The sequence below is a fragment of the Asparagus officinalis genome, chromosome 6, assembly GCF_001876935.1.
Source record: "Asparagus officinalis chromosome 6, Aspof.V1, whole genome shotgun sequence".
Classification (NCBI taxonomy): domain Eukaryota; kingdom Viridiplantae; phylum Streptophyta; class Magnoliopsida; order Asparagales; family Asparagaceae; genus Asparagus; species Asparagus officinalis.
The window spans coordinates 13,199,003-13,216,293 of NC_033799.1; the positions used below are offsets into that span (position 1 = coordinate 13,199,003).

Sequence of the window (17,291 nt, forward strand, 5' to 3'; positions counted from 1 at the left end):
CAAATGAAGCGACCGATGGTTTTTAAGCAAAAGCTGCAATGTACTAAGTTTGAATCTTTGTAAAATTATTCAGATAATTAATGTAATGATTCGTTCTCTTAATACAGTTCAATTTGTAATATTTAGATCAGCAGAAATACTTGGCAACAGAATCACTGGCTCACTATTCAAACTGAATACAACATAATCGCGATTGATACTAAGATTGATAATAACATGCACGCAATAGTAATTCCTAAAATACTTGGGCGTAAGAAAATTAAACATTCGTCGGGTTGGACTGGTTCAATGGGAGGATCCTATGGAGGCGGTGTAATAATTCCAAATCGGAGTGGTGGGAGTTCTCCTCCGAGAGCTACATAATTGGCATGAAGCGGCGTTTCTGGATGGAAACGTCGGTGTTCCAGAAACGTCGGTGCCACGAACTAATCCCCAAGCGACTCTCTATGCTGTCGACGATCTGATGAGTCACACGCTCGACGTACTCGGGTACACTCTCGAATGATCGATAATCGAACCACAGGGAAAGCTGCAAATCAACAACACCAGTCTCTGGGTCAAGCACAAGGTCGTTGTCTTCAGCGTCAGGATCAGCCATACACCAACGAACTGCGGAATCGCGATTCAGAACAGTGCAGATTAGGTCTGGGTCAGGGCCTGGTCCAACTGAACCGGATCGAGTCTGAACCAAAATAAACCACCCAAATGAAATTAGGTGGTCTGAACAAATAGATCAGATCCAAACATAAAGGGCCGGGTCTGTTCAAAGCCCTAGACCAAAAAAAAACCATTCAGTTCAACTCCAATCTGAAGAGAAGCGTGCGCTGGCGGCTCGAGGACGATGGAACGGCGGTGATCTTCGTCGGGTAGGGTGACAACGGGGGCGGATCTGGGATACGGTAGAGGGCGGGGCATTGTCAGAGGTGGAGGAGGTGGGGGAGTTCGACGGTGGTGGTCGAGCGGCGGAGGCTGAGGGCGATGATTAGGGTTTCGGGGCTCGGATGGAAGCAGGTGGCGGTGGACGCTGACGGCGCAGTATAAAGAGTGGCGGAGGTTGGGAGAGAGAAGGACGGCGACTGTTGAACAGAAGAAGGAACATGGGAGCGATCTTAGGGATTCACACCCACATTTCACACGTCAAACACAGGTAATTGCAACTAATTTTCAAATAATCTTTATTGTTTTAATTCTGATTACAACCAGGTTTATATAGAGAATATTACAGAATTTAAAATCTCAATCAAATCTCCCTCAACCTCATCCAATAACAAACTAAATAACTAACACAATTCTAATCTGAAATCAACTACTAACTGAAAAATATAACTAAAAAAATCTAAATATCAGAACCATATCCCTGCGATCTGATACACGACTGAAATACGGTGTCTTCTACGTTGATAAACACGGCGAAAGTCCCGTGCACGTGTCTGGATGTCCTCATCACATTGAGCCCTGTTTATATGATTTATCGCTGACATATACTGGTATACTGACTTGAGATGCATATGCATTAAGAAAAATGAACAAAGTTCATATAACCAAGTATTTTATAAAGAAGTGGCAAAGGCCAACTAATAGTAAAATCAACCACATATGCATCTTAACATACTACTACATGAAAAAGACTTGACTGTCGATAATAAAAATAAGCATGACTTATACCAAATATCCATGTGCATTGCAATCAACAATTTATATGCGAGTAGATCATCCAAAAGGATATAATCCATCGGGAACAAATCCTCATATACTTAATATAATTTTATATGAAAAAGCAGCGCATAATGTATAAATTCACCGCTTACCTCAACCCGGGAAACAGTCCAAACTCTACTCACGACGCCTCCGTGGATTCTCTAGGAAACCCTAAAGAACAAATACAATCATTAATCAGGTAACCACCATAATATCTCATACTCTAATTGAAGCTTAAACCCAATTAAAGCTGAAACTATCTAAAAGGCTTCAGATAATCTTAGTTGTTATTTCTCAAATTACACACATTAAATCAGGTCAGGTATAGGTAACATTACTAGTCATCACAAGTCACAACAGTAACACCTAATCTTCCTATATATGGTTCACCAAAAGCTTACATCAACGCAATAGCAAATGAAGTCTTATATCGTTCATACATTAGCCTGTTGGAAAGCCACAATTTAGGTCAAAATCTCATCAAGTCTAAGTGGGGAGCTAGTGTATTGCAAACCACAAGTTTCTTTTCTTTTTAAATTATATTGAAGAAACCAGATAAGCACATGCCTAGTCAAAGCTAACCTACTAACTTTATTTTCCATGGAAAAAAGATAAGCAAGACGCAATGTATAAATTACTTTTCTTTTAGATGATGAAATACTGTGAAAGTTAATAAAATAATTACCAAAATAAAGCGCAAAAGATCATCGCCATTCCAGGGGAAGTACTGGAGTGCGGGGTGATCACTTCTCCAAAATCAACAAAATCGTGTAAAGTAATATTTTTTCCCCTTTTGCCATTCTTCCATTTTCTTCTTGTTCTTTTCAGTTTTCCTTTCCAAAAGTCTGCAGCTAGGATCTGGTTTTATTTATTTATTAAGATATGCATTTCCAATAAACCCCTTAAGAAACATCCATTTGCAAAACATGTCTTCACAAAGCCATAATTGCAATAAACCCCCTCAGCTTATATTAGATATCTTACCATAGCTCTTATTTTCTCTTGCATAAAAGTCCTTTACAATTTAATATTTATATTCTAATATGATTAATGGAAAAAAATAGGATTCTTACATTCTCTACCCCCAATTGAAGTTGTAGATTAAAACTGATAAAAATTGAAATTTTATTGTCCTAGATTGTTAACTCATATAAACTCCAGCTAGAACCTTGATGAGTAACATTTGGAAAATGGTAATTTTCATTAAGATTTGGTTGCTGGTGCACTTTAAAATTCCTGAACATTGGAAGAACATCTATATTTTTGTGGCTAAATTCCTCTCAAATGTGATATCGTAGAGCATATAGGGTGTAACAAACATTTATGTTGCTTGGGATATTTTCGATTGGGAAGGTCTCTTTTGCAACATGCCTTAAGAGATTGACCTGGAATGCCTTTGATTATTATATGTATCATTAGAATAAAGTTCCGTGCTCATTTACCACTCCTGGCTATGACTTAATACTTCTACAAGGAACATATTTTAGGAAAGTATATATTTACTATTAATAACAAATCAAAAGGGAGAACATTGTGTGGATTCCCCCTCCCTATCAGTGGAATGAAAATTATAGCGGGGAGTGAAGTGAACACATCCCTGATATGGTTGAGATTATGTCTCTTGTCCATGTGTTTAACAACTAATATACCATGATATGCTAATTTCCGAATGGTGCCTTGTGTTTTTGTTGTGTCTTCATCCCTATAAAATTTAAAGTTACATGTGGCTTCTCACTCTGAAAGTTATCTTGTTCGTTGCTGATGGGATGTTGAGTGTGCTTTAAACTTGATGGATACAAAGGGAGTTGTTTGATGGTTATATCACAGGTCTGTGTGGAAGAGGGGATGTTGGTCATTGCGTTGAGATGCGTGTCGTAACTGCTCTCCTTTTTACGGTCTGAATCATCTAGATTTGACCCATTTGGAGCATAATGAATGTAGAGTGTAGATTAAATCTCAAAAGGCCCACAACCTAGAATTAGCAATGGGCGATTATGATTGCTGAGAGGTGGTGTGGAACTGGGCATCAATATGGAAAAGAAAGGTATGGTTTTGGCTTTATGCTTGGATCAATGACTTCACGCCTAATAAAAGACTTCAAATCTTTTTAGATTGCACACACACCTTGTAAAACTGGGATTTCATACCCAAGATTACAATACATCTTTCCATCCAAATAAATCAGAATGTTAGTAAACATCTTTATCTGTTTTTATTTAATAAAATCCGGTCTTTTATTGGCTTACAACTGCTTACCAAGAAATCTAGTTCTTAAAGGAGATTCACGATGTAAGCTACATAATTTTCTTACCATACATTTGCTTAATGTTAGAGCTTTTAACCTTATCAATTTTCTGTATGTTTATCATGCATGTCTTGTTGTCTCCTCTAATTGAGTAATCTTTAATTCCTTGAGTTGGTTCATACTTCTGAAGTTGGTGTTTTTATGATTGGAGAATTACTCTTAAGTTAGATACATGTTCAACTGCAGGTGATCTGTCTTTACATCTTTGTCCGTATTGTTATTTCATAAGAGACCTTTTTCAGTGGCCTCTTCGGAAAGTGATGAAGATGTAGTTGTGTTATGCACCTAACTTGTTTCAGTGTATGAACATGTATAGGGCCTTGAAGATACTTCCTACAAATATTGATCCGATACCTACTGAGATTGTTAAAGAGTTCAACTTACTTGACCTTTATGATGTAAGTTGTAAACATTTTAGATGTATTTTAGTTTATTCCTTTAAATGAAAAGTTTGCTTGGTACACTGCATTACCGAAAGCGATCATAAAAGTGTAGTTAGTTTATGGTACGGCTTTTCAGATGCTGTGAAATGAATCCTTTATTCCTACCTTAACCTCTCCATATTTTTATTCGCCTTTAAGATCCTTTCATAGATATCAAACTTAATTTAACTTAGCTTAGTGTTGGATCTAGGCTATATAAATCATGCCCCTCTTTGTTCTAGCTTAGAACAGACTACGAAGAAAAAAGACATTAAACCAACAAAAGAATCATACATTATGCAGAGCACTGGTTGAGTTAAAACTAGTACTGTGCTAGGAAGTTGAATAGCTACTTTGGCTACTTTAACAATCTTGTATACTGGTGCATGTTGGGTTAAACAGTGGAGAACAATAGCATGATAGCTGATGGATAGCTTCCGTACCATGAAGAAGTACCTATGTCCAGTATATTTAATGCAAAATCTTGAATATTTTTAGGAGCAACCTACAATCTGAGGGGACCCCATTTGCCCCCGTAACTATAAGCCTTATCACTCTACAATTAGGTACACATATTTCAGATTGTTCCGTCTGACTATTATTCTTTGGTATTTTGCTTTTAAAGAAGGATCGTGTTTTTTATGATTCTTATTAGTATCATATGAATGAGAGTGTGTGTTTGTCTTGTTACTTACATAAATTTCTTTTATGTGTATTTTTAATGTCTTTGTAGAGGTTTAAGTTACATTTTGACCTGATGCAGGCGTACATTGGAATCCATCATCCTAAGAATTTAACTGAGGCTGATTTAGCTCGTAGAAGACTCATTTTTGACGAGTTCTTTTACCTGCAGGTAACATTTCTGCTTTTGATTTTTTTTCAGAAAGGATCACTGCTCTATTTAATTTATTTCATTGTCTTATAAGTTGTTAACTTTATTTTGTCAATTCCTCCCATTCAAGCTTGGACTAGCAATAAGATGCGTGGTTGTAACTGGTTGCTTGTGCATTCTATGGCATTCACATAAGTCCCAGTTCTTTTGAGGAACTTTAGGAGAGCACTCTCATGATTGTCTCAAGCCAGGAACTGATACAAGGGGTTTCAGAATTTTTTATGCAAAACAAAAATTTAACTAGGATAGTATGACTGTGTGAGAAAGTGTTATTTAATATTTTTATTACTTCCAATAGTTTCTATATTTTTTGCATGTTATCATATATAGTAAAAGCCTTTGTTCTTTAGCATAATTTGTGTCCCATCTCGTAGTTGCCTGTTTGACGTTCTTTTGTTCATATAGAAATTCTAAGCATTGGTTACGCATTCATTACTTATATGTTCATTTCAAGACAATATTATTGTAAGTATCCTTCTATTTTAAAGGGGGCATGTTGTGACTGGTTTCATTTTCTAGTTGGGCAGACTATTCCAGATGCTTGAAGCTCTGGGTACAGGGATAGAAAAAGAGCAGTTGTTGGACAAATACAAAAACCACGAGTTATATGCTGTTCCTGTTGAAGAATGGTCTACTCTGACCAAATTTTTTTTTAATGCCCTTCCGTATTCACTTACTCCTAGCCAACAGAATGCAGTTTCAGAAATTATTTATGATCTCAAGAGGCCAGTCCCTATGAATAGACTTTTGCAGGTATTTGCACTGATAATTTTCTTTATTAATATTTGCATTTTATGTTCTTATTCACTAGATGGTTCCATTTAATGAATCTTAAACATTGTTATCTTGTCAGATTTGATTTTTATATGAGATGAATTACTGGGTTCTTTTGCACATTTTTTTGAGAAAGGATATAGAGTGCTCATTTAGAGGAGAACCTTTCTGAATCCATTATATTGCCACTCAATCTTTTTGATGTCTGGAATTCCTAATTTTCAATCCAAAAGATTCTTGATCTATTTCACTTTCTAGCTAACTTGTAGATGTAAAAATTAGTGAAATGATCTTTTTCTGCCTCTTAACTTATTTTAATTGCAATCCGTATGAACAAAAAAAGTGTGATCTAACTTGTTTGTATTAGCTGATTATTGTAGCTCCTTATGGTAATATAGATCTACAAGACTTGGTAACTAGTAATATGAATTAGCTTATGAGAACAGGGAAACAGGTGTTTGTTGGATAATAAGGATGTGTGCATTTCATGAAACTTTTCTGTTTAACAATTTTATTCACTGTAATTTCTGAGAAAGGTTATAGTATTGCCATCTAAACTTCCGTGTCACAATGCTAACTCCCATCAAACTACACAAACACGCACGCACACACACACAAACATATATAACAACAATTTTCTACTTCGCACATTTATAGTTGAAAATCATTTCATATGATGATTTATATCAAGTTGATTTTGTAACCAATTGCGACTTCTGATTTTATTTAATTATCTTCAACAAGTAATCTTTTTCAGTTGACGTTGGTTGTTGAATAATAAGGATGTTTGCACTTCATGAAATTGTGCTGTTTAAAAAATTTATTCACTGTAATTCCTGATAAATGTTTCAGTATTACCTTCTAAACTTCCAGGTCACAATGCTAACTCCCACGAAACTACAGAAACACAAAGGCGCACACACATACAAACATATATTCTAACAAGAGTTTTCTACTTCACACATTTATAGTTGAAAATCAGTTGCTATGATGATTTATGTTTTAATTATCTTGAACAAAATCTTTTTCAGGGTGATGTTGGTTGTGGAAAAACCGTGGTTGCTTTTCTGGCTTGTATGGAGGTTGTCAGCTCAGGTTTTCAGGTTGGCTTGGATAAAACTGTTAAATTGTTTTTTTTTAACTTACTAGACAAAGCTTATGCTGGAAGTATTGTTTGATGGAAGTATTGTTTGTTAAATATCTATATACATAATTTTGGGTATGATACACAATGACTTCAGCTGATGACAACCTTTGCTTGATTGTGCCTAGGCTGCTTTTATGGTACCAACTGAGCTACTAGCAATCCAGCACTATGACCATATACTTTCTTTATTGGAGAATTTTGAGGATGATAACTACAAACCTTCTGTTGCCTTACTAACAGGTTCCACCCCTACAAAGCAGTCAAGACTAATTCTCAAGGCATGTCTTTGAATTTTACCTTCATAAGGTTGGTACTTTATGTATTTAATGCATAGCTCTTGTTGTTTCAACAGGGTCTTCAGACAGGGGATATTGCAATGGTCATTGGAACCCACAGTCTTATAGCTGATAAGGTTGAATTTTCAGCATTGCGTATTGCAGTTGTAGATGAGCAGCATCGCTTTGGTGTGATCCAGAGAGGAAGATTTAACAGCAAGGTATTTGGTTTTAGCAGGCAATATCACTACCTTCAGATCGTTTTCTCTTGTGCACGTGTACAAGTATTTATGCATGTGTATGTGTTTGTTTGTGTGTGTGTGTGATTTAATAGCAAGGTGGATTGTTATTTTCTGGCAGAACGCTACCTTCACATCTTTTCCTTGTGTGTATATGCGTGCATCTTTTCTTTTCTTTTCTTTGTTTTTCTTTTGGTTGTGGGGGTGCGGTGGGACTAGCTGAGCATGCTTGATATTAAACATTTATCCATTCAAACATTATATTAACCATGAGCTATGCTTCTATCACAATTCACATTGACATTGTTATTCCTTGGGAAAAAAAAAACACTTCTTGTCATATCTTATCCAGCGGGACTTCACTTGGACTCTAAATTAAGGCCATCTTATGCCCATAATTTTAGTAATTAACTGATACATGACAAATTTAGTGAAATATTTTACTGACAGGTACTGAGATTTTGTTCTGTTCCTTTCTCTGTAAAAGGAATAACAATTCAATGAAGCACAGGAATGAACATGCATATTTGTTGTTTAATTACTTTTGTTTAACTCATTTACATTTTTTTTAATTTATATGAGGATTTTGTCTTATAGAATGATAATGTTGCTATATCTAGATTATTTATGCCAGTTTTATACATACGATGCAGGTCCAGAAAATATGTTGCTCCATTCTCAACTTACTCCCAAGTGTTTTTTTAACTCGTGAATTTTCTCTGAATATGTTCATTTATATCTAGATTTTTCTTTTCACTTAAATAAAATGTTCAGTAAGGTTGAATATACTCATTTATGTTGCAGCTATATTCTACTTCAACTAGCTTGAAGTCAAGCTTGGCTGTATTGGAAGAGTCATTTAAAGATAAAGGTTATATGGCTCCTCATATCCTTGCTATGTCAGCAACTCCTATTCCCAGAACTCTAGCTTTGGCTCTATATGGAGACATGTCTTTAACACAGGTAGCTAAAGCCTTATGCTTCCCTTGTTTAAGATACAAATTTTCCGGATAAAACGTAACTTTTTTCTCAGTAATACAAATAATTTCAAGTACAATATATGTAATTAAGCACATAAAATCCACTTTCACCAACCCAAAGAAACTTGTACGTGCAGATGTTAATTTTTTTTATCCTTCTAGTAAGTAAATTACCACATCATCTCATGTATCAAAAAAGCTCTCCTCAATCTTGCTCCTACATCTCCTATATGTCCCCACGTTGGTGTGGATGTTCAATGTTGCATGCATACTAATACCATGCTTCCTTCTGTTTCTGCATACCATCATCGACTTCTTATATGGATCATGACTACCCGTAACCTCACATGCATTATCAAACTCCTCCGTGTTCAATGTCTACAAAGGAAACTCACACACTTCACTTTTTTTTGAGCTATTTTGCTCCACCTCTTCCTCTCATCCTCATTAAGTAATAAGCAAGATCCCTACACTTTAAGCACCAAAACAACTCATCAGTAGCCTATGACAAAATTTCCATGTCTAACCAGTAATAGTAAGCAATAGACATTGGGAAAAAAAAGCACAATGTGTGTACTAATAGCTTAAGAAAATACAACAGCAAATTAAAACAAATACATCCCAATGAATTGAACATAACAATTAACTGCACAGATTACTTAAGACCAATTTTTAACACTTCACAAACTGGTTAATTATTTATACTACAAGCTATCAACCCAGATAATACTCAAACCTGTTAAACATGTGATTTGCATTATGTAACCCATGCAATTCCAAGACCCAACTCAGTATATTGATCTAGCCCAATGTATACTATGTTGGAATTTGGGAAGACAAGTTCATATTTCCTTGTTTGGCTTCAAATAATGGCAGGATGGTTCAATTGGAGTAGTTTGTATACTAAAAAACTTGGAAAAAGTTGGTTAGTCCTACATTGGAAGTTTTTGTAGCAGTCGGGTATTACTCTTCATTAATAGAAGCTGACTAGCCTCTCTGGGTATGCCACTTTTCCTTCATAACCGATTCAAAATGCCCGATTATAGTTAAATTAACCTGCAACTTCTCAAATGTGTAAAACATTCATTTACATCACACTTCCGTCTTATATCTTCTCCTTGTCTCACTTCTCTAAGGCATTCTCATTCAGTATAATTTGACCTCTGATAGTTACAATTGTTTATTTTTGGCAGAATGAACTGTCACTCTAAATTCAGTATTGAACTTTGGCCCTGATCTTTTTTTCTGTCTTCCAGATAACTGATCTGCCTCCAGGAAGAAAACCAATTGAAACCTTCGTCCTGGAAGGAAATGAGACTGGTTTTGAGAATGTCTTCCAGGTATTTGTCTATATTATGATTGTTCTAGACACTATTTATTGCCTTGCCGTCTTTTTCTTTTCTTCTGTCTTGTTTCCTTTTCCTCATTTTTTGAAAGTTTTATAGCCAAAGTATTCATGGGCTTTTTCGATATTAGTCCTCTAAACCTTTCATATTTTGAAATTTAAATTTCTCTAATCATTGAAATTGCTCTTAGGTCACCCAAGTCTTAAGCTATTTTGAAATTAGTACCTCAAATCATTGAAATTGCTATTAGGTCCCCCAATTCATAAGTTATCTTTGAAATTAGTCCCTCAAGTCAATAGTACTAGCAATTAAAGAGATTAATTTGAAATAATTTTTGAGAATTGGGGGCCATAATAGAAATTTCAAGGATTTGAGGGACTACTTTCCCTCTAATTTCTACTTCTATTCTTGATTGGAGGGACTAATTTCAAAATAACTCAAGAATTGGGGAACCTAATAGTACAATGATTTGAGGGACTAATTTGAAAATAACTTAAGAACTGGGGAACATAAAAGCAATTTCAATTATTTGTGGGACTAGTTTCAAACTATGAAAGATTTAAGGGACTAATATCGAGAAAACCCATTATTCATTAGCAACCTAGGCTTCAGTCACCGTCTGTTGGCTGCCTGAACCAGACACAGCTAGTCACGTGTCATTCTTCTGTTGCTTGACATTTTGAGTCATTATCAAAGTTTTCTGTTTTTTAAGTATCTGATGTTTCAGCTGCAGTTACTCGGTGGTTGTATTTTGGAGAAATTTTATTCTTATTTAGGGCAGAGACTGGAAGTTACCCAGTTTATTCCTTCAAAGAAATTTACTGTCTTGCCCTCTTATGCACCATTCAAAACCCAGCTTTTGTAATGAAAATTCATATAATTAGGATTCAGAAGAGAGCGAGACGAGCTATTCCTCTGATTATTCTTGCTGGCTTTCTGAGCTAGGGAGTAAAGTTTAATACACTAGATGATTTAATCGGTCTACTTCCTGAGTTCAAATAACAACTTTGCAAAGATTAGACCTCAAATCTTACATGGTCCAGTAAATTATCAATTCATTACGACCAACCAACTTTTCTCGATTCACTGTCTTAAGTTTTTTGGTTTTACTAAAGAGTTCAATAAACAGTCTTTCACAATCCATATGACTCCAAGTGCTTGCCAATTATGTTTAATTACCTGCTATTTTCATCCAGATGATGAGAGATGAACTGATAAGTGGGGGGAAAGTTTATCTTGTCTATCCAGTTATTGAAGAATCTGAACAGTTGCCCCAGCTTCGAGCTGCTGCTGCTGAATTCGAATCCGTATCAGAAAAATTCAAAGATTACCAGTGTGGCTTATTACATGGCCGCATGAAAAGTGATGAAAAAGACAAAGCCCTAAAGAAATTCAAATCTGGTGAGACCCAAATCTTACTTGCGACTCAAGTGATAGAGATCGGTGTTGATGTTCCCGATGCATCCATGATGATTGTCATGAACGCCGAAAGGTTTGGAATTGCTCAGTTGCATCAACTGAGAGGACGAGTTGGGCGAGGATCAAGAAAGTCCAAGTGTGTTTTCTTGTCTTCAACCTCTGGAACTCTTGATCGGTTGAAGGCTCTTGAGAAATCATCAGACGGGTTTTATTTGGCGAACGCTGATCTTCTCCTTCGCGGACCTGGTAATTTGCTCGGCAAGAAACAGTCCGGGCATCTTCCGGAGTTTCCTATTGCTAGGTTGGAGATTGATGGAAATATTTTGCAAGAAGCTCATCTTGCTGCACTGGTAAGTACTATAACTTTATCATTAATGTTTACAGAGAACATTCATGTATCTGATATAAGGGTAAATTTCACAAAAAAAGGGGAGAAAACACCCACACACACACAAGTTTGCAAATGTCAATTAACTCCAAAAACTTTTGCATTTTCTAAATCTATTTTCGGAGACCCCCTAACCCCTGCTTTTTGGGTGTTAATCTGAAATCTCTTTTTGTTGTTTTTTTTGTTTTGGAGGGTGGGGGGTGGGGGGTGTTGAGTGACATTTCCCTACTTTTTATGGGTTAACTCAAAATGTGCCAAACTTCTTAGGGGTATTATGAAATTTACCCTAATAAACAACAACATATCCTATACCAAAAATTTTAGGATTAGATGGATAGAGAGAAATTTCAAGGAATTCAACCCCTTACCTGCTAAATAAAATCCTGTAGTACTACTATCACTATCCTTACTAAAATATTTGGGGTTAGAATTGTAGCTTGGTACTATTCATGCTATAGTGCACCCAATAGTTTATGGTCAAAATAAACATTAATGAATGACGTTTTGTCTATTATACCCATTATTGTAACTCATTCTACTTTTGAGCCCAACCCACTTCAAAATCTATATTAACCACAATGGAACGTGAATGTTAGAATTCGCTCTAGCTTATGGTTAAGATAAATAATAATAAATTACTTTCTGCCTATAAATCCAATTGTGTGACACAATTTACTTTTTAGTCCACCCACTTGAACACTTAATTTTAAGCCCAAAATGCACCACCAATTCCACTAAAATAATATAATAATATAATGAAGGACTATACGAGGAGTTTTTGGCCTATAAACTCAAAGTTCCCCCATTTATGTTGAAATGCACCCACTTTTAGAATCATTCTTGGACTCAAAATTACCCTAATGAATTACTTGCTAATCTATTTTGTATTTCATGAATTTTATATATAATGAAAGTTGCAAGATAAGGTATTTTACCTATAAATCCAAAGGATTATCCCTATTTATTTCAAAATCACCCACTTTCAGGAAGGGTTTTAACCTATAAACCAAAAGTTTAAGCTCTATTTATTTTTAAACTCACTTCAGAAACTGATCTTATATTCCATATACTACAAAAATCATTTTAAAACTCACATTTTATTTCAACAGCTTAGCAAATAGTTTACGTTGTTATATTTCACTTTAACTTGCTATGTACCTTTCTAAGTGATAGGTGATTAAGTATGTGATATGTTAAAGGACAAATTTTTATTATAGACTCATTTACAATTTTAATCCCCAAAAAAGATCCATTTCCAAAACAATTTAAAAAATTGACCCAATTTTAGCCACGTCATCAACGTAGATTGTAACTTGGTTGATTTTAAAAAAAACTTGTGTTTTATAATTAGTCGGGTAGCTAATCCTGAGTAATTAGAGAAGCTTTGTACGCACCAACAAAAATAGTCGGGATTGGGAACACCGACTATTTTGAACTGTAGTTCAAATTAGTTGCGGTCAACAACCCTGACAATTTTGACTTACAATCGCCCTTGGTAGAGCGCCTTATCAGGTTTGTAGTTGTTCGGATCAGAGTCGGATCTGTGCCGTCCTGACCGTCCTCCTCTCTCTCGTCATCCTCTACTCTTGCCTCCCTCCTCTCCTCATCCAATTTACAATCCTACCTTTCCCTCTTTGATCCCTTCGACGATGCCGACAACGACGTATTAGACGCCCCCCGATGACGATCGCAGCGACGTCCTCCACCTCGACGACAAATCCGACTCTGATGACGATCTGCAGAATTCCAAATCCGAACCCGAACCTGATTCCGATGCATCCGCGCTAGTCTGCGATCATGTTCTTGGAGTTCATTGTCGATCTTTTGGTAAGGATGACGCAGAGTCCTGATCCAATGAGGGAAACTAGGGTTAGGAGGAGGTTGGAGGAGGAGGGTGGGAGGAGATAGGGACATTTTCCGGTGATGAGTTTGATGGGTCAAGAGCTCAGGTTATAGTTGGGGGAAAAAATCATCTCTGGTTCTAATTTGGGAAGAAGAGCCAAAAGAAAAAGATAGAGGAGTAAAGAGTCACATGGTTGCTTTTGTTGACTTGTGGGACTTCTTTGATCGTGTCCCTAAAAAATTAATTTTTCGTTGGTAGTCATATCCCCAAATAAGGTTACTTGCAGGGTCGTGGCACTATATAGAAAAGAAAAATTTTAATTTTAATTTTTTTTACTTACGCTATGGTAACTAAGTATTATGTGCATACTTTTTGTCAATTATAGTGATTTTGTTCATCTTGTCTAGCTTATTATATCTCGCAATATAGTTAATTAATGGCTTCACTTTAGTTTCTATTACAAAATTATTTATATGTAATTTTATATTAACTTTATGATTTCTTTAGTATTTCAAGAATAAAGTATGAAAATTTATAAACACTTACTAATTTTTCTTGTATCTTTCATGAAGAATGTTTTTTTTAATTAGGACAAAATTGTTCAATATGTTCTTCAAGGGGAACTCGGTCAGTGCTTTTTTATCAGATATGCCTTTTATCAATGTCAATTCAAGTGATTCATGAATGTTTTTGAATTTTGAGTTTATTTCCTTTATTTTTCCATTTGAAATGATAAATGATATCTCTGAACTTTTTGATGGTTTCTCCATACATAACTCATTGTATTTATACATAACTCATTGTATTTTTTGGTATATAAATATAATCAACATTAGAGATAAAGTTTATACATTATAATTAATTAATGCTAACCTATTATATTATAGTCTTTTATTAATTTGTCTTCTATCAATGAATGTTATTAGTAAAATTATATGCAGTTCCTTGAATTTATACAGTATTCCTTGAATTTATACAGTAATGTTAACTTTTAATCTATCATATATTTTTAAATTCTTATTCCTTAATTGGATAATTTTAATCTATGGTAATTGCTATTTTTTAACAGTATCAACTTAGACTACTTTTAGATGTTGAAAAGAGATGATAAATTTTAAATTGAAAGTTAAATTTATATATTTTAATGTTATAATATCAAACATTTCCTCTTTTCTTTGCCAAATTTTAGCGTTTTTGTGATTTTAAACTTTTCAGGGTGTGTTTTATAATTTTTAAATTTTGATAGTATTTTATAAAAATTTTAAATTATAAGTTGGGTGTTTATAATTCATGTTTCATGTGTTGGTAATAAGTTTTCAAATGATAGAATGTTTCTTGTAACTGTGAAAATTTAAAGGTATTTTTACAATTACTAACATTTTGGGTTGTTTTTTAAAAAATTTAAAATTTCATTGATCTACTGATAATTTTTAAATTTGATGTGTACCAGTTATAAGTTTTGAAATTTCAAGATTTTTTGTAATTTTTTATTTTTGAGGGAGTTTTTATAATTTTTATAACTTTGATGTTGTTTTTTACAAATTTTAAATTTTTAAGTGCTTAATGGTAATCCTTCGAATCCATCTATGTTGTTGTTAAGTTTTGAAATCTCTGAATTTTAGGGTGTTTTTTATAATTTAAACTTTTGAGGTTGTTTCTGCAATTTTTAAAATATTGCGGGTGTTAATTATGAATTTTAAATTTTTAGATTTCATGTTTGTTTTAAGATTTAAAAAGTCAAGGTGTTTTGTGTAATTTTAAACTTTTAAGGCTATTATATGCAATTTTTGAAACTTTTGGGTTTTTTGTAATACTTCATGTATTATAATATGTTATCCACATATACATTCTTAATTTTATTTTTTCTAAATTGTTGAGTTATAGGTTGTTAATATGGAGTTAATATAAGACATAATTAGCATTTAGATTGATTAAGATTTAAATAAAATATTTAAAATAAATTATTTTTAAATTGTTGAGCTATAGATAGTTTACGGGAATTAGATAAGATATGATTAAAATTAGAATAGATTAATATTTAAATGAAATATCTAAAATAGTGAAGGGTAATATTGATCATGAAAAGTTTTTCCTGAACTCGTGCTTTTAAAAGGAATATGATAATTCTTGGTGTCTATAAATCCTTCTCTAATTAGTTGGGATTGGCAATGCCGACTAATTATAAAACACCGTTTTCTTCAAAATCGACCCAGTTTCAGTCTGTGCTACTAGCGTGGTCGAAACTGGGTCGATTTTTATAATTGTTTTTGAAATGAGTCAATTTTGGGGATTAAAATTACAAGTGGGTCTATTTTAAAAATTTCTTTAATATTAAAATAAGTGCTTAAAGCATTATGTTTAGGAATTTTTTCACGTTGTAGCAAAACTACGAACTGTAGACATGTCTTTTTCCTAAGCCCTACGTGCAAACTGTAGATTGGTCTTTTTCCTATAAGCCCTAAGTTTTACAATCATTTATTTTGAAGTAATGATTATGTAGATATGTATTCTAGTAGTTGCTTATACAGGTAAATTGCTATATTTTTCTTTGATCTGTAATTTTTGTTCTAAGTGGCTAGATATACGATGTTTATTAAGCCAAATATATAATTTTTGTTTTTGCGCTTTTCATGCTAATGAGGCGACACCGAAAATGTGTTCTCGCGCATAAATTCAAATTGTACCCCATTTACTTTTGAATTCATCCACTTCCTAAAAGGATCTCCTGCATATATACCCGAAGTCTTACCTTCATTTACTGCCTATGTGTCCTAAGCCTTACCTTCATTTAATTTTAAAGGCATCATACTTCCAAATCAATTCGAGCCCCGAATACTCCTTTGAGCTAATCTCAAATCTATTTTATATTTCAATAGTTTTTGGTATATACTGTGAATTTTTATATTTTGTTTTAATTTCATATATATATATATATATATATATATAATTTTATATAGAGAGAGAGAGAGAGAGAGAGAGAGAGAGAAACTTATGTCAACTTAAGTGGACGTCTACTAAGTTTCTTAGTCATTAATGATCACTTGATTGAGCTACATTGTGGATGATCTGTTCCGTTGAACTTGATCTACATATTTTAAAACCCCAACACACTAAATTTGGGGTAAAACCCGTCATGGTTTGACCCTTTATCCACTCGTATCAATTTTAACGGTTTTGAATGAATAGAACTTTTTACATGGCTCGACGGAGGGTCAAACCAGGACTGGTTCACCCCAAAATTGGTGTGTTGGGCTTTTAGAATATGTAGATCAAGTTCAACGGAGCGGATCATCCACAATATAGCTCAATCAAGTGATCATCAATGACTAAAAAACTTAGTGGACGTCCATTTAAGTTGACATAAGTTTCTCTCTCTCTCTCTATATCTCTCTCTCTATATATATATATATATATATATATATATATATATATATATATATATATATATATATATATATATATATATATATATATATATATATATATATATATATATATATATAGAGAGAGAGAGAGAGAGAGATATTAATGGGTATCCTTGTCATAGGAGGGGATTTCCTCCT

At 34.1% G+C, this 17,291-nt stretch overlaps 1 protein-coding gene across 1 annotated transcript in view; it reads left to right on the forward strand.

The window, feature by feature from the left end:
• The window catches only part of LOC109844825 (ATP-dependent DNA helicase homolog RECG, chloroplastic), a 37,819-nt gene that overhangs the window by 18,748 nt on the left and 1,780 nt on the right, over positions 1 to 17,291 (forward strand). The window contains 9 exon segments of the mRNA XM_020413975.1: positions 4,320 to 4,401; positions 5,189 to 5,278; positions 5,837 to 6,070; positions 7,123 to 7,194; positions 7,364 to 7,516; positions 7,591 to 7,734; positions 8,557 to 8,715; positions 9,989 to 10,072; positions 11,275 to 11,847. Of these exon segments, the coding sequence (XP_020269564.1) occupies positions 4,320 to 4,401; positions 5,189 to 5,278; positions 5,837 to 6,070; positions 7,123 to 7,194; positions 7,364 to 7,516; positions 7,591 to 7,734; positions 8,557 to 8,715; positions 9,989 to 10,072; positions 11,275 to 11,847 (1,591 nt within the window).